General features: G+C 40.8%; 1 protein-coding gene across 14 annotated transcripts in view; it reads left to right on the plus strand.

Annotated features, from left to right (window-relative positions):
* LOC115646061 (poly(rC)-binding protein 3-like) overlaps positions 1-18878 on the plus strand; it is a 519652-nt gene that overhangs the window by 429001 nt on the left and 71773 nt on the right. For all 14 annotated transcript variants that reach the window (XR_003998920.1, XM_030551519.1, XM_030551520.1 and 11 more), the window contains one exon: positions 6862-6997. Coding sequence is in view for 13 of the 14 variants with exons in the window: in XM_030551519.1 (XP_030407379.1) it covers positions 6920-6997 (78 nt within the window). In the remaining variant the exon portion in view is untranslated. The remainder of the gene's footprint in view (positions 1-6861; positions 6998-18878) is intronic.

The raw sequence follows: 18878 nt of genomic DNA on the forward strand, positions 1-18878 counted from the left end.
CTCCAGTGGAACCTTTTCTCATTAGAAAATGCCAATTTGTCAAAATAAAAATGTTCTGCGAGGATGTGTAAATTTTGATAATATTTCCTTTTAAAAACTCAAAACAAAGCATTTGTGATATGGTCCGATCTTATTGTAATGTCTCGTTTTCATTTTGTAATGATTTTTTGTTTTGAAATAGTATTTTGTATTTTATGATAAGACAAAATCAAAATGGAACATTTCAGCTTTGTCAGAACAAAAGCACTTGGATTGACCCAAAACAAAAAATGGTAAAAAATGTTCCTAAGTTTTATCTTGTGGGATATTTTGAAATTTTACATTTCATACCTATATGGAACAAAACATAGATTTCTTAATGAAACGGAAATCTGGTTCCTGACCAGCTCTAATCCCATTTAGAGCCTGAACCAATGTTCTGGAAGTCAGAGGCTAATGTTGACTTCACTGGGCATTGGATCCAGCCCCTAGTGCTGGATCCGATTCATTCCCAAGTGATGGAGCTTTTGCCACTTCACTTTGGAGAATATTAAGTATCAGAGGGGTAGCCGGGTTAGTCTGTAAAAAGCAACAGAGTCCTGTGGCACCTTATAGACTAACAGATGCATTGGAGTTATAGGAAGCAGTTAAAGGGAAAGTTTCAGATGCATGTAGTGGCATGTAGCGTGTAGTGGCATCTGATGAGGTGGGTATTCACCCATGAAAGCTTATGCTCCAATACGTCTGTTAGTCTATAAGGTGCCACAGGACTCTGTCACTTTTTGGAGAATATTATTCACCTTAGGAGATTTCAGTGTCCAAAGTTTTTTTCCAGAAATTCAGCCTAAACTTTCCCTTTAACTGCTTCCTATAACTCCTAGTTATTACCTCTTTCCACATCAACCAACCCTGCTGTACGACCCCAAAGAATTCCTCTCCATCCCAGGTGTTAGTCTTTCAACATTTGTAGTCTGTTATGTGTCTCCTTATTTTGTTCCTTAACCAAGCTAAATATATTTGGCTTCATCATTTTTCACATACATCAGTCTCCCCCTGATTATATTTTATTGCTCTCCTGTGAGCTCACTCCAGTGTTTCAATCTGTCTGGTAATGAGGTACCCAGAACTAAACATAATATAATAGAAACAGTTGCATCAGAGCCCTATAGAGAGGACCTATTATTATCTCTGCTTCATGATGTGACATCTCAACCCCTAATTTGCTGTCCACTTACCCGTTCCTAGATCTCTTATGGCATGACTGCTTTCCAAGTTTCTCTGTCCCACTGGTACGAATAATTTTTCCCCTCATGTATTAGCCTCATTTATTCAGGATGAATCTCTTACTGTTGATTTCTACCCATATTTCTCATCTCTGTGTCTCCTTTTGTATTATTGCCTTGCCTTTGCTCAGGTTTGCAAACCTTCTAATTTAGTATAATCAGCAAATTTCGCTAATGTGCTGCTAACACCCTTTTCCAGATCACTGATGAAGATGTTAACTAATACCAGAGTAATGTTGATCTCTGCAGTAGTCACTAGATATTTCATTGCAAAATATCATTAGCTACCCTCTCTTCAGAACTCTTCAGAGGAGCCAAAGGATCATACTGTGGTTAGTCCTGAGCAGGGGATGATAGGCGAGGGCAAGCTCCTCTAACTTTGCTTTCTACCTCCCACTATCCCCATCTTGCCCTTGGTTATAGGACCAAATTCTGCATTTGGTCACCCATATGGAATGCCATTAAAGTCCGTGGGGTTACACAGGGACAGCAGAGGTCACAATTTGGCCTGCAAAATTTAAATACCTTTAAATGGAATGTGTTTTTAATCAGGTACAGGAAATTCACTCCCATGTAGTAATCTTTTAGTGCCAAGCTTCTGCATTTTTACAGCAACCCCTTTATACTATGTTCAGGGAAACCCAAATGTAGTTTTTGCAGCACTATAGTAAGGGCTATTATGCTTAGCAAGTTGGATGCAGTAGAGAATCTGCCCCAGTGATTTCAGAGATCGATCATACTGGAGTAAAGTCAATATCAGATGCCCCATTTTTCTGTTATGTGAGTTGTGATGTTATATACTAAACAAAGCAGGGTGCCATGGAACTGTTAGGGTGGTTCAGGGATCAATTCCTTACTTCACTGGGTCTATCAAGTGGATAAGGTGAATAGAATTTGGCACCAGATGGTATTTCAGTCAACAGCTGTGTAAAAGCAATCAACAATTTTTATTTAAGAATTCTGTAGTGCTTTTCCTTGGGTATCCCAGCTACACATAATTAGCAACCGGGCAACTTTACATCTAGCACTAGCTTCTCAGCAGTAAAATGAGATAAATTGTTTCATTTTAGAGCTTAACTTTGAAGTCATTAATAAATATAATATTTGATTTTTCTGAGCTTTTGAGCACTTCATCAAGTAGATGACAAACTTGCTTTTGAATTTTAAAGATTCTGCTGGTTTAAATCAATCTTGGAGATATTGATTAGAGTGGCTAAAATCTTGGCAAGCATTTGGCTCTTTACTTTGAGTATTGACTGTCCATATAAATGTCATTTATCATGCTTTTTTAAAAAAATCAGGTTTCAAACAAAACTCTGGGAAATTGTTCACTGCATAGTCCTCTGGTAGACTTAAATGTTCTCACAATACCAAAGATTTCACTTATTTACAAGAGAGCTGGTGAGTGAGAACTGAAATATTAATCCTGTAATGTTATTTTAAAGCAGCTGTTATGATGATCTGAAATGGCACTGAAACACAGTGGGTATTTTTTATTCCTGTGAGTGATGAAGTCTTTACAGGAAACAGCCATATTTGCAGCTGGCATGATTGTACTGGTGTGGGCGATATCCTGTCCTTTCTTTTCTCTCAGAGAATTCCCTATACATCCTTGCTTCAAGCAGGCGTGATCATGATGCCCCACAAAGAGGGCCTTTGACAGATTGCCATCAGTTCCCTTGTGGTAGGATCTTGCCTTCCTCACTGGATTGGATACTGTATGAATTTCTAACCTCTCTACATTTGTCTGCTGGTGCTGCCTTTTCAGCATGTAGTTAATTCTGTGACCTAGAGTAATCCAGTGGAATACATCAGGTATTATTTGTCTTTTGTAGTATTTTGGTGGCTTATTGTTCGTTGTTAATCTATTTTTAAATGTTAACAAATTGGTCTAGCAACAATTACTGAAATTCCACATTGAAAAACAGACACCTCATTTATGGTAAATAGTGGTGAAAGTGTATACACATAACACTTATATGTAAAATTAGAAAATACATATTGAATAAAATATATTGAAAAGGCCCTTTTTTATTGGGCCGAATGTCCCCTACATAATAATAAACTGTATAGGGAATAAGAGCTCAGGTTTCTATCTCAGAAGATGGATTTCCACTTTTTACCATGTGGCAAGGGGAGTGTTCTACGCAAAATAAACACATCTCAGGAGTCCTGCTGGAGTCTCACATGCAGGCCTGCCTATGGTTATCCACTTATTTATTATCTCTGGGATTTATTATTGCCACTCATTATAGCTAATAGTGAAGCCACACACCCTGCAAAAGTTCTAGAGAATACGAAACTCAGAGATCAGGTTGCGTAGCAGCAAAGATCACTGTGGGCACATCACCCCAGTTCTGTCCTTTCTGCACTGGCTCCCCATAGCATACAGGGAACAATTCAGTGTGTCCATCTTGATATTCACAGTCATCCGTGCAATTGGCCTTAGCCACATGAGACTTGACATGGACCTCCACAACCCTGGAACTTATGACAGCTAAATTCCACTGGAAATGAGAAACTATTGACCAATGGGAAGAAGCTCTATAGTGTGGCAGATAGGCCTAGACTATGAAACTCACTTCTTCAAGATTGCAACATAACCCTGGACTTCACCACGTACAAGTAAATAAATGCAAACTCATTTATTTGACTTAGCTTTACCTCAGCCAGTTTTTACACATGCCCGTACACAAGCCAAAACCCCTATAAAATAATCAAGCTGTTTATCATGTGAGTTTGGACAGAAGAGAAAGAGAAAAATAGTTTTTAATGTTTAAATACTTGGGACATGATCTAATACTACAGCGGTTGGGGCATGTAATCACCTGGAAAGGTGGCTAGATTGGGGTGATATGTAGAACAGCTGTCCTCCCAGCCCAGCCAGTGTCTCACCTCTCCATACCAATAAAGCCCAATCTTGTGTGTATTTATTGTGTTACCTACAAAAAATGTTATTTTTACTGAATAATAATTATAAAATAAGTTTAATTTTAAATTTCTCTTTCAAACTGAATGATGCATATAACTAAAAAAACCTCCGGGCTTATTTTAGTCAGCTGTTAATATGCTTTACTGTATCACCGGACTCACTACACCTGAGGCGTTGTTAATGACCTTATAACACAAACACCATTCTATCTTCATATCTGTGTGTCAATATATTCATGTTTTCATATATTTACTACTTGGAAAGGACATCTCCTTTTTTAACTCATTCTGTCCTCGTGCCACCCCCTTCCCACTACCTAGCTCCTTCCTCCTCACACCTGGCCCTCACCCAAATGTCTCTTCTGTTTCCACAAGATTAAGTACTGGGTGTCAGAACTAGAGCTGACTGGAATTTTTTTTTCATGCCAAAAATAACCAGGGGACATGTTTGTCAGCATTTTAGGCAATTTTTTTTTTACTTTTCTGCTAAAATCCAGAAAACAAAAAGTCAGCCAAAACCAAAAGTTTTCAGGTTTTCTGTTTTCTGACCAACCCCTCCTATCATGTTTTGATGACACATTTTCACCCAGCCATAGTCAGAACCTTGCTGAACTCGCCTGTATTGCAACACCTCTCTGCAAAAGGCCACCACTGCATTTCTTTGGTAGTTTTTGCCAAATGGCAGTACTAGAAGCTTGCTCGTATTCATTAGAGGCTTGTAGTGATATGCTATCTCAAAGGCCCAGGTCCTCAAGGATGTCGAGGCACCTTACTCCTATTGAAATACCTTTTGAGGATCTGGGCCAAACAGACTTACTCAAGGCTACACAGTGTGTCAATAGCACAAACAGGAGTTTCCAGTTTCCATCCCCTTCCTCAGGCAGCTTGTTCTGCTGGACTCTTTTCCATTTTTCTCCAGGTTGGGAGATGTGCAGCGTAAATAAAATAATAATCTAGACGAGGGGCTGATTTATGTCAAAGACGTAATCAGATTTTCTCCTATACTCCTGTTGATCAGTGTGAACTCTCCCAGGGCCTAGTCACAAGTCCAAGTTAAATGGCAGGAAGGGATATGCAAACCTTTTACCAAAATGTGCTGGTTCCATTCCGGGCTAGTTGATCCTGGGAACAGTTGGCCCCCATAACCGAGGGAACAGAGGGGACCCATTTATTCTGTGTGTCTAGGTCTCACAGAACTAGTTGTAGGAATGCGGCGTTTCTGTAGCTCATGAAGCATCCCTCCATAGATCCTCACATGCACATTCACTCTCTCTCATTCCCTTCCATGTAGTTGGGTTGCAGACTTTTCTACAGCCCTGTAATAGCCTCGTAATACCTCTGCTACTTCTGCTGAGGCATGAAGGAAAGGACTGAATCTCCTGACCTCAGTCCTCAGAGCCACAATGGTCATGTATGAGCAGTCATTAGCCATAGACTCTGCACGTGGTGGGACTCATACTGAGCTGCTGGGCCACTACCTGTGAAGTTGTGTCCTTCAAAATGTGTGTTAGCCACTGCAAAGTCCGGCCGGGCCACAAAGCTGGGCCAAACTCTGAGATGTCAACACACTGGGACTGGTTCTTTAGCCACTAGAGCCCCCACTTCTTATAGTGATACCAAAGTAATGAACAACATGAACCTTAACAGATCTTTGAGAGAAGCGACGATTTGCCTTTTTTTTGGTCCTTGTTCTGAAACTAATGTTCTGCTCTGTGTGTGACTCTAAGGATTCAATTTTCTTTAAGACAGGCCTAAAATGGACAAAAATCACTAAACAGTCTCCAAGAAAGCTTTAAGCCTTCTTTACTTTGTGGATTGCCTGTCCCTGGTAACATTCATCCCTCCCCATTTTAATTTGTAATGATAAATGTCCTTGCAATAATAAACTCATAATAGATGCTTGTTTATCCCTTCGAGGCCTGTCCTTGCCGCTTTCATTAGCATTTCAGGATATTTATGACTTTGTGAATGACTGAAAATCTGCAATTTGTCATTAGGGATTAAGAAACATTCTTCTCTCACTTAGGGCAGAAGCTGAGCTTTGGCCTTGGAGAGACAGAACCACCTCTGGGCTTCTTAGACAAAAACAAAGCTAGACAGTGCCCAGATTTACTGCAGCAAGTGGCTCTTCGCTACTCAGATGTCTTTGTTAATGTGTCATCTGCTGTTGCTGGTAGGGTTCAATGTTTAGGCTTGACCAACTGTAGGGACCATAAAATCCTCTGTTGTGCAGGAGCAAGAAAGAATGGGGTGGAGACAGGGAGGAGAAGGGAGAGGAATGTAAGTGTTTCCATTTCCCAGTTCAAACAATAACAACAGTGTTTAAAAGTAAAATCGGAATTTTTTTCACACACACACACACACAAATGTGTCAGTTCAAGGAAATATTATATTTCAATTTGTCATTGTGGTTCTTCTGCACTGAGTCACCCTCAACTTCAGAGCACATGAAGCCAACAGAATCTTTAAGGCTCAAAAGGCAAGTTTATCACCTACTTGATGAAGGATGAAGTACTCAGGCACTTAAAAAATAAAAACAATCAAAGGAGCTTTTCACGAGCTAAGCCACTCTAGAGAAAATCAAAGGGGGGATATTAATTGGTTTGTGCAGCATGATATTTTCAGCTTTGAAAAAATTCAGCCATTCAATGGTACTTTCTTTCTGCAGGTTGACGAAGTGAAAAAACTAAGAAACTGCTTTCAAGCATTGAAGATACCAGGCCAGGATGAACACGAAGGACACAAAAGTGACAGAAGGAGGTCTCAATGTCACACTGACCATACGTCTTCTCATGCACGGCAAGGTGATGCACATAACACTGTAACAGTGGTTGTCTTTTTATTTATCTGTGTGTCTGTGGTTGCATTAAAGTCTGACAGTTACATTTACATTTACAGAGGCCCTGGTCCTGCTCGAGTTTAAGTCAAGGCCCAAAGACCTGTCCCTGATTCAGCAATGTGATACCACTCATGCTGAACTTAAGCATATATTTAATTCCATTCCTGTTCAGCACAGCACTTACGCACATGGTTAAGTGTGTAAATCAGGGTCTCTAACAGGCCAGTTCGGGGCCAGAGTGGCAGTATCAGTGTTGTGACAGCTTCACAATTCTATAACTCAGGGACTGCGAGCAGTTACATATCAAACCCCAGTTTCCAATACTTTGTTAGTCTCTTAATACAGAAGTGTGCTGATATAAATTCAAACTTGTTTCTCAGGTTCTCACCCTGAGAGCATGCTTATTGGCAACATTTGGCAAAACCAGCTTGTGTGTTTTCATGTTTGGGGAGCATCTATACAGTGCTGGCCTCAGGCAGACATTTGCTCGCCTTTAGCAAGGAAACAGTGAAAATAGATATAGATTAAATATTTTTTGGAAATATCTTGCTCTTATATATAATGTTTCTTTTGATTTGTAATGCATAAAAATACTTTCTTGGGCACTAGACAGCTGTGTTATATATGAAAAATATAATTACATTAAAACAAAATATAGCAGCTACTTCTCATCACCCTCATATCAGAAAATAACTGATAGAGACATTCAAAACCCATAAAATATCCTCCTAACACAAATACCAGACTCTTTTCAGCCCCCATATAAACTGGATTCATGTATGTACAGGTTTGTATTTGTGTATAACACACAGAAACTACGTTAAAAGAATGTTAAGATTGCAAAGTCAAGCACTCAAAAGTTAGAAGATGGGATAATTAAGGTTGCCCATGCAATCTTAACTCAGCCCCTTTGTGCATATGCATTACGATACAGGTTTTAGTTACATGATCACATCCTATTTTTTCCACAGGATCCCTGCCTCCTTCAGTGCAAAGAATAGACCTGCTCTGGGGATGAATCAGGGTTGCACAGTGAAGGAGGCTGTTGTCTGTAGGATTCCTGGCTCATATGTTGAGGAAGTTGGAAGACGTGTAGGAACTTAGGTAAGGGATTGCAGGAAGGGAAAGGATGGTCTCATGGTTAAGGCAGTTGAATGCTGCAGTGGAAAATTGGATCCTAACCCTGCCACAGAGTTCCTGTGTGATGTTGGACAAGTAACTTGAACCAAACTTTTCACAGGCAATCACTAATCATTTTCTGGGTGCCTAACTTAAGATCCTGGGGCCTAAATTTGCAGCAGTGCAGAGCACTCACAGCTGTAACTGAAGTCAATGAGAGCAATGCTTTGAACATATAAATTCTGTAAAATGCTTATAATGCTCGGTACTCTGAAAATTACCCAAAGTTAGTGGATACTTTTGGCTTTAATCTCTGTGCTTCAGTTCCCCATCTGTACAATGGGGATAATAATATCTCCTCTCACTGAGCTGTTGGGGAAATAAATTAATTAGTGTATATGAAGCAATCAGATACTGTAGCGATGGGCAGCATAGAAAAGCCCCGTAGGAAAGTAATAATTATGTCTTCAAATCAGGGTTTGAACAGTGTGCAATGAATAAAGCGCAGGGCCACACATTAAAATACAAGGTGAAGACAAGAAGAATCAATTGCCTAGGGAGGTTGTGGAATCTGCATCCCCGGAGGTTTTTAAAAGCAGGCTGTCAGGGATGGTCTAGATAATACTTAGTCCTGCCCTGAGTGCAAGGGAATGGACTAGAGGTCCTTTCAAGGTCCTTTCCAATCGTGTGATTCTATGAGTCTATTAAAATATTAAGTAACTGCAGTCCACTCTGTGGACTACATGATACGGGGTCCTGTGGAAAAAATAGCATGTGATTATGTAATTAAAGACTGTATCATGATGCATCCGCAGAAGGGGGGCAAATTAAGGTTACATGGACAACCTTAATTCTGGCATTTCCACACTTCTAAGTGCTTGACTTTAAAATCTTAATAACTTCCTTTTAAGTTAGTTTGTGTGTGTAATTTTCTAGGCTTTTAAAATAAGAAAATGGAAGAACAAGTGTTCTGTCATGTGATATCATATACCCACATGGATCATTAGCAGGGCTGGAACCTTTAGATCTACCACACAGACCTCTGACACTTGAGTTATCGGCGTAACTGGCAGCAATAGTAGGATGTCATTTTCTGTTTGGACCAGCACAAGAGGGGGATGAGACAGATTGCCAGTGGGTTTCAGAGATCTTTGCTGACAGCAGAAAAATGCTGAGACTCAGGAAACTTGGTTTCCATCCCGCGCTCTGGAGGAGAGTGTGCACTAGTGGGCACAGACTCTTCTGTTAACTCCCCTCAGATTCACTCACTTCCTCCCTGCCCCCATTGCACCCCAACACCACACTGTTTCCTCTTTGTCCAGTCAATCCCAGTCAGTTTCTCATCCCCTGCCCTCTAGTTCTAGTCTGACCAGAGTCCTTATCCAAATCTACTTCTTTCCCTCCCTCCTGGCCAAGCGGTATTCCAATCAGATGGCTTCCTCCTCTGTGCTGCCTGGGTGACAACAAGGGGTCATTGAGGGTCCATGAGAGACAGGCTCCCTGTTCTCAGTTCCAGTGTCTGGCCCAACTGTGGCCTGGAGCGGCCATGACAAGGGAAAGTCCAGATTCAGCCATGAAGCCCTGGACTGGAAGGAGAATGCTCAGTAGCTCTCTGAGGAAGATGCAATGTACAGTCTGGACCTGTGACAGGCTGGAACATCCTCAGTGAGGATGGTGTCTTCAGAAATCTTAGCTGTTAAAAATCAAAGTCGTTACTGAGCATGTGCTAACTGATTTTTCAGAGAGATTTATAACTTGGCAAAATGTGGGCAGATTTTTCACAGGAGCAGTAAAAGGCATATCCTGGCACAAATGCCACCACCTGCCAAATTTCATGTCCCTTCTCCAAAGCATGCTGGCCCTAGATCTCATCAAAGAAAGGGTCACCAGCATATTTTTAGTAATGAACTGCCTATTTTTCCCTAGCCTTTTTCCTTAGAAGTGGCAGAACCATTTTGGCGGAAAATTTTCAGGAAGTTTCAGCCAAACTTGCACCTGACATGTAAAATTTCAACCCAAATGGTTTACATTTGGCAAAGTTATAAGCAACTGAAAATAGGGTCTGATAATGGGAAGTACTGGGCAAACAAATGGTGTGTGTGTGTCTATGTGTGTCTGTGTAAAAACCCTAGTTTTTGGTTCTGAGGGCTCCATCCTGCAAGGTGCTGGCCCTGATCCAGCACAGCACTTAAATGCATGTTTAACTTCACGCCTGTGATTAGTCCCACTGGCTTCAATTGAGCTACTTTTGGCTTACGTGCATTTCTGCATCACGCCAGAAAGCTGCACTGCTCTCAGAATCAAGCCCTTTATGTAACTCAATAAGTATCAGTCATTTTCAGGACATTTTAGTTAAACTGTTTTTTAAACTAGCATAAAGCAATCAGAAAGGAAATTAGAAGAAGTTAATTTTCTGTGTTGAATGTAGTGGGTGCACAACTACAGTTAACAGTAAATGGGTGTTATGGATCTAATCTTCAATTAACATGTAGCCCTGAGAGTTTAAATTAAACCCATAAAAGCAAAGACATTCAAAGTTAAAGTGGAAATATACCATACATCCTCAGTTAACAAGGCACAGTGGGCGTGCCCTTTCCTACAGTATGCTCTAATAATGTGTCCTATTGCACCTAAGTATTGCAAAGAATGTATGAAATGAGAATTTATTTTTGTATATTAAACTCAGGCCCTCACATTTACTTTGATGTCATATTTGTGATTTAAAAATGCTAATATCAGTGACGGAGTTATCATTCTGAGAGCTGTGAGTGGCTCTGAAATAGAGCAAGAAATATGCTTCCACACGGTTTCTCAAGATTTGCTGTGGTAATGGCATCACTGAAAATTGCTGCACTCTAATTAGCATTCCCAGACAAAACACTTAACGGGGCCAGCATTCAGGTTGTAAATAAGGTTTCATAACTTACAGGCAAAAGGGGAGAATTGAAGGACATGGTTAAAAATCGTTGAATGTCCCTGTTTTCCAATTTTATTAGTAAAATAAATATATTTTTTAAAGTTGAAATGTATGGAAATCCATCTTTAACTCTGTCCCTATAATTGTGTTACCTTTTGAACTCCTACATTAAGAGGTTAATATGCTTGTGACATCTGCATTGTTTTTCACAAATAGCTATCTTACACTACACTTGTCTACACTTAACTGCACTGCTGTAGCGATTAGTGAAGCCGCTACCTGTACCAAAAAGAGACCTTCTCCAGTCAGCGTAGGTACTCCACCTCCCCAAGAGGCAGTAGCTATGTTGACAGGAGAAGCCCTCCAGTCAACATACTGCTGTTTACACACCCCTGAGTGATATAGTTATACTAACATACGTTTGTAGTGTAGACCAAGGCTATGTAAGATTAATTAGCTCAGCTGTAAACCCTGGTGGGTTTGGACATTTTAAACACATATACTTGGGTAGTTTGCATATAGGACTTTAAGTGGAGGATGGCTTCTTTAACCATGTCTGCTGCACATTATGTAGCATAATACACATGGCTGAACTCCAAAGGGAAGATGTCCACAGACACCAGGAGGCTAACCATTTTGCAGCATAGAAGGTTAATATTGCAAAAACAAATTCCACTGGCTGGCATGAGGGAAGTAATGCTGTACAGGGAGCTAGTTAGATCTTCAGTGTATGTATATGACATGCAAGAGATAGGAGCGGCCTGATTTTCATCTCATCACTAGATTAAATGAGAAAAACCACCATTGAAGTCAGTGGCGTCACAGCAGTGTGAAACCCCTCTGAGTAAGATCAGGACAAGATGTTTCTACTGCTGTCTTATCGAGGGATGGGGAATCAGAATCAGAGGACAGTCTCTGGTCTTTCATGGAGGTGGTTGTACATGTCGTATATTAAGGATGATAGAAAGTAGAGGCTTATAGTGCTTATATTGTCAGTGAGAAAGATTTTCTGTATTCAGGCATAAGGCTCATGTTCCATGAAGTTCAGCAGAGATGGGGCAGGGAAAATGGGGACAGAATTAAGGTTGTTTAGAATATCCTAATGCTCCATTTCCCTATTTCAAATATTTGAATTGTATATAGTTTTCAACATTTGTTCTATAAAACTATGATGTTCTTTTAAGCTCCTCCCCCAATAAGAAGCCTGTGTATTCACAACTATAATTTTATCTTACCTACATTTTGTGTCTGGGAATTTCCTTAGTTTTTTTTTTTAATGTTTTTGGTTTCCACTTTTGTGAAGTATTGATGTGGTGTGAGCCCCCGCCGGAGTCCTTCCCCGGCTCACAAGCTGTGCCAGAATCCCCAGCCAGTTTATAAAATATCCTAGCAGCACCAGCTATGTCAGTTGCTAACTACTCCACTTCTTGGGGCTCTGCCATACTTGGATGGCCAATTTTTTCAATCTTTCCTCATAGGTCATGTTTTCTAGACCTTTAATCATTATTGTTGCGGTTCTCTGGACTTTTTCCAATTTGTCCACATCTTTCCTTAAATGTGACACCCAAAAGTGGACATAAAACTCCAGTGGAGGCCTAATCAGTGTGGAGTAGAGCAGAAGAATTACTTCTTGTGTCTTGCTTACAACACTCCTAGTAATACATCCCAGAATGATGTTTGCTTTTTTTGCAACAGTGTTACACTGTTCACTCATACTTAGCTTGTGATCCACTATGACCCCCAGATCCCTTTCTGAATACTCCTTCCTAGCAGTTACTTCCCATTTTGTATGTGTGCAACTGATTATTCTTTCATAAATGGAGTACTTAGCATTTGTCCTTATTGAATTTTATCCTATTTTCTTCAGACCATTTCTCCAGTTTGTCCAAATCATTTTGAATGTTAATCCTATCCTCCAAAGCACTTGCAAGCCCTCCAGTTTGTTATCATCTGCAAACTTTGTATGTGTATTTTCTATGTATTATCTAAATCATTGATGAAGATATTGAACAGAACTGGACCCAGAACTGATCACTGCAGGACCCCATTCAATATGCCCTTCCAGCTTTACTGTGAACCACTGATAACTACTCTCTAGGAACGGTTTTCCAACCAGTTATGCACCCACCTTATAGTAGTTCCATCTAGGTTGTATTTCTCTAGTTTGTTTATGAGAAGGTCACACAAGACAGTATCAAAAGCCTTACTAAAATCAAGCTATACCGTATCTACTGCTTCCCCCCTAGCCACAAGGCTTGTTACCCTTTACAAGAAAGTGATCAGGTTGGCTTGACACGATTTGTTCTTGACAAATCCAGACTGACTGCTACTTATCACCTTATTATCTTCTAGGTGTTTGCAAACTGATTGCTTAATTATTTGCTCCATTATCTTTCCGGGTACTGAAGTTCCCCAACCCAGCACCTTCCTATTCCCCAGATATCTTTTACCTCTCGCCCATCTGCCAGGGCTGCCAAATTTCTGCATCTCCATCTCCTACCCTTGACATTGCTTGGGGCTGGTATATTGACCTTAAGCTGAAGTTTATGGTCATATACAAATTACTTGCAAATATGCCAAATAGTTGCATATTCACAAATAATTAGTATACATGCAACACATGGAGCTACACAGATCTTGGCAGCTATGTCAGTCATTCTCACGGAGTATAATTACATTATCTGATGTGTAAAGAAACCTGAACTTGACAACAGACATTCTTATGGGGATGAGAAAGAGAAGAGAGAAGGAGAAATCCAGTGGGGTTTCACAGAGTGTAGGTCATTCAGCTTTGTGTAGGCCAGAGAGGTAGGAAGAGTAGAAAAAGATAGCAAGGAAGGTCTCTTTGGGCCTGATTCTGATCTCACTTTGTCCAGTTTTACAAAGTATAATTCCACTGAAATCAGTGGATTTATTTCTGATCTTAAACAGCGTGAGAGAAATCAGACCCATAGACAGACATTATTTGTATCTAACAAGTCCTTTATGGAGCAACAATACATTCCCAGGTTATATATATATATATTATAATAAGTAACACTATTCTTTCAAGTACTGTTAGCACAAGTTAAATGTCCCCCTGTTGTATCTCTTTTATTCCATTTTTCCTCATGGTCCTCCATCGCCACCCCCTACATAGAGAGTTGACTCATTCAATCCACATACCACATTTTACTCTCCCTTGTATGTTCATGTAATTCCTTCTGGAGCCTGTTGTCATTGCTGTATCAATCACAGGGGCCCACTAGATAGCAGTGCTAGTGAGGAGCAAGGGAATAAATGAAGGAGCTGAATGAGAGTCTTCCACATTGCATTTCTGCCAGGCTGAAATGCAGCCGTGTTTATAATGATAAGCAGTATTGATTAAGGCACAGGTCATTTCCTGGGATTCATGACTAGCTGGGAAGCCTTGATAATGTGTTTGCATGTGATGAGAGGCTGGGCTTACTGATAACGTCATCCAGTGGTTAGGTTGCAGCGCCTCTACTTTCTCCCATCTCCAGTGCCTCTCATCAGCAACTCCTCCAATAATGTGAAAGCCCGCCTTTTGGGGATGACGACTCGACTCTCCAGCAGAGTCACCAGTTTCGTTCGCCCCCTTTCAGGGTAACAAAATCTAAAGAGGTTTGAAGAATCCCACATCCTCCCACCAGAAAGGGTCTTCAGCCCACCTCCGGACCCTTGTGCAGGGTTTAGCCTCACCTCAGGACTCTCAGCACCTCTACCGTCTCCTCACTCCTGTGAGGAGGGGTGAGAAAGGAGGTACATATTCCTTTCCATAACAGTGGGCACAGGGAGTTGGTAGGAGAGTCCAGATCTTCCCATTCCATCCAGCTCTGCCCCAGGGCCCTATGAGAGATAACAATATCAAGCACGCTGCAATGCCTTGAAACTGCCTCCCTGGATCACTTCCACCATTCACCTCTCCTCAAAGTCTAACATAAGACAGCAAAAATAAAGAGTAATTTGAACCTTCGGAGCTCAGCTGGAAGTCCCTTCCTTGTAATGAGGGTTTCTGCAACACCCTTGTTCAGGAGCTCTCAACATAGGTCTGTCCTCCTAGCCTACCTGAGCTATCTGGCTCCCTTTTAAGTTCCCTTCTCTAGCTGGAACATGCTTTGTAGGTGGCGGTGGGTTAGTCACCTGGGCCCAGAACTGCTCCTTAGCCTCTTCAGTCCTAGGGTACGTTTACACTACCCGCTAGATTGGTGGGTAGTGATCGATCTATCAGGATCGATGTGTAGACACGATAAATTGATAAATTTATGTGTAGACATGATAAATTGATCCCCAATCACTCTGCCATCGGCTCCTGTACTCCACCACAGAGAGAGGTGGAAGCAGAGTCGACGGGGTCAACCCTGTGCCGTGAGGACATGAGGTAAGTCGATCTAAGATACATCGACTTCAGCTATGCTATCCTTGTAGCTGAAGTTGCGTATCTTAGGTCGATTCACCCCCACCCCCCAATGTGGGATTTATGCACTGTATTACATTGTAAAAAATTTCTTTCTGCCAGGCTGAGGTTGGGATTTGGTTTATATTCATGCCTAAAATGAATAATCAGGCGAGAGTGGGTTCTGCAGCCCAACTTATTAGTATCCTTGCTGGCCATCTCAGCATGGAGACTAAAGTTTGAATGAGCCCAGAAATTAAATCACCTTTCCCTTTCTAAAAGTGTAACTTTCAGGCCAGGGCTACGGTAGGATGGCAGTGTTATTGTTGCACTGCTATTACCCGTTCCTGTTTTGTGGATAAAGAGAGGACATCAGTTTCCATTACTGTCAAGATAGCACCTATCACCAGCATTAAATTAACATTTTTGGAAAGGACTTACAGCATGCAAATATAGAGTGCATGTGCGTGTGCCATCCCCAGCTGTCAGAGCCCTCAGTAGGCATCAATTGGATACATTGTTAAAGTGCCAAAAGAGCTGTTCCCTTTTTTTTGGTCAAAAATCAACTTTTCGTAATTGCCTTTAAAATAGATTAGGGTAGGTTCTTTGGAGCTTTTGATATTTCACTTTCATTTTCCTGTTCACATTTTGGAAAATGTATATTCTCATGAATTTTAGAAGGCTGATTTTCTTGCCTAATGCCAACGGTAATGAGGTCAAGCACTGCAGTGTTGTAAAGGCTTTCCCATGCAGCTCTGCCAATTCTGAGCATCTTGTGCCCAAACTAAAAGGGCTCCAAGGAAGCATTTACACTGTACTGGAGAATTATTACATTACTTTAAAATAGTTTGGACTTTTACACAGCCAGTGTTAACAGGCTGTCTGAAACTCTGAAGATTCGCCATGAAGGGCTCAATTCAGACGTGTATGGCATCAGCAGAAGGGTGCTGGATTTCAGGAAAGCAATTTAGGAGAGGTTTAAAAATCAAGTGTATAATGTGGAATAGGAGGAAATATTCAAATCTGCCCATCCGGAACAAGGCCAAGGCAGCCTAAAAGACACTTTAAATAAGGCCCAGCAGGCTTCAATTCTTCTGTAAAAGAAGAATGTAAGAAACAAGAAGAGACTTGTGTGATTTCATAAGGAATTGCACAAAGATCTGAGGTGAAAAAGAAACCAAGCTATACTGGGAATAGCAAAGTGTGCAGGAAACCAAACAAGAATACAGGGAGTCATTTAAAGCCTGCAGGGAAAAAGTTAAAGATTGCAAAAATAAAAACCAGAATGAATTAATACAAGCCAGATGGCATGAGGAGAACAAGAAGAGCATTTACCAGTAGAGAGGGGGTACAGACGGGAAAGAAAAATTGGAGAGAAAGTAGACCTGTTGCTACTAAATGATATGGGTTAACATAAGAACATAAGAATGGCCATACTGGGTCAGACCAAGGGTCCATCCAGCCCAGCATTCTGTCTGCCGACAGTGGCCAATGCCAGGTGCCCCAGAGGGAGTGAACCTAACAAGCAATGATCAAGTGATCTCTCTCCTGCCATCCATCTCCACCCTCTGACAAACAGAGGCTAGGGACACCATTCCTTACCCATCCTGGCTAATAGCCATTAATGGACTTAACCTCCATGAATTTATCTAGTTCTCTTTTAAACCCTGGTATAGTCCTAGCCTTCACAACCTTCTCAGGTAAGGAGTTCCACAGGTTAACTCTGTGCTGTGTGAAGAAGAACTTCCTTTTATTTGTTTTAAACCTGCTGCCCATTCATTTCATTTGGTGGCCCCTAGTTCTTATATTATGGGAACAAGTAAATAACTTTTTCTTATTCACTTTCTCCACATCACTCATGATTGTATATACCTCTATCATATCCCCCCCAGTCTCCTCTTTTCCAAGCCTCTTTAATCTCTCCTCATATGGGACCGTTCCAAACCCCTAATCATTTTAGTTGCCCTTCTCTGACCCTTTTCTAATGCCAGTATATCTTTTTTGAGATGAGGAGACCACATCTATATGCAGTATTCAAGATGTAGGCATACCATGGATTTATATAAGGGCAATAAGATATTCTCCGTCTTATTCTCTATCCCTTTTTAATGATTCCTAACATCCTGTTTTTTGACCACCACTGCACATTGCATTGACATCTTCAGAGAACTACCCACAGTGACTCCAAGATCTCTTTCCTGATTAATTGTAGCTAAATTAGTCCTCATCATATTTTATGTATAGTTGGGGAAAGATTAGAACAACAGAAATGAGTTTGATTGCAACACGGTGACATTATAGTCAAAAATATGAGTGCATTTTTGGGCTGCATCTACAGAGTCATCTGGTCAATGGACGGGGAGGCAATAGGTACCTCTCTCTATGGCTCTGGCGAAAACATACCTGGAATATTGTACTCAGTTCTAGGTACTAGATCACAGGAAAGATGTTGGAAAATGGGAGGGAGCTCAAAGAAAAGCAAGAAAAAAAATAGGTGGCTGAAGAGATTGGGAAGAGAAATGTAAAGAGCTAATAGCTTTGTTAAGTTATGATGAGGGAGACAATAAGTTTGCAAATCTATGAAGAAAATAAACATCAAGAAGGGAATGTAATTTATTTTGAGTGGTACAAGGAATTAGAACTAGAAATAATGGGGTAAAATAATAAGTAATTGTAACAATAAAGGCTAAAGAAAAAAGAATTTTAGCCTAAACACTAGGGGAAGCTGCCTGGCAGTGAGAGTTATTAGGCTGTGAAACAGTCTCCTAAGGGAAGTGTTGGAAGCGCCATTGCTTGGAATATTTAAAACAAAGCAGGATAAAATACAAGCAAATGTACTATAGGGAACAATCCTCCATTACCAGGGGAAAATATCTGATCATCTAACAGGGCTTTTCGCTCTCTGACTGTTTGACGGGGTGAAACATTCCAACTCTAGCCTCATAGTCACAGTATCAGTAAATTAGACAAGTGTACTTAGCAGCCACATTTTCGACTGTGGCCATTGATTTTAATTGTCTCAGTTTTGGGGTGCCTCCCCTTTAGATACCCTGGACCTTCTTAGTGGTGCAAAGCACCTGCAACAGCATTGATGTCAGCTAGAGTTATGAGTGCTCAGCGCCTCTGAAAAAAGATGTCCCAGCAGGGCACACCTAACATCAGTGGCCATCATTCTTCACAGCCAAATTTTCTACAGTTGATTTTTTTCATTACTATACTACTCACCCACACTTAAAGACATTAATACAGGCAAGATAAAAAACAGAGAGAATATCTCTCACTTTCATTCATTATACACAGCACAATCTTGCCTTCATGGACTTTTTTTTTTTAACAGCAGAATAACCTGGAGCCTCTTTTTCCACACGTGTCTGTATAATCCGTCCCTGACAGATCTGTAAAACAAAATCTCAC

The sequence above is a fragment of the Gopherus evgoodei genome, chromosome 2, assembly GCF_007399415.2.
Source record: "Gopherus evgoodei ecotype Sinaloan lineage chromosome 2, rGopEvg1_v1.p, whole genome shotgun sequence".
In the NCBI taxonomy this organism is placed as follows: Eukaryota; Metazoa; Chordata; order Testudines; family Testudinidae; genus Gopherus; species Gopherus evgoodei.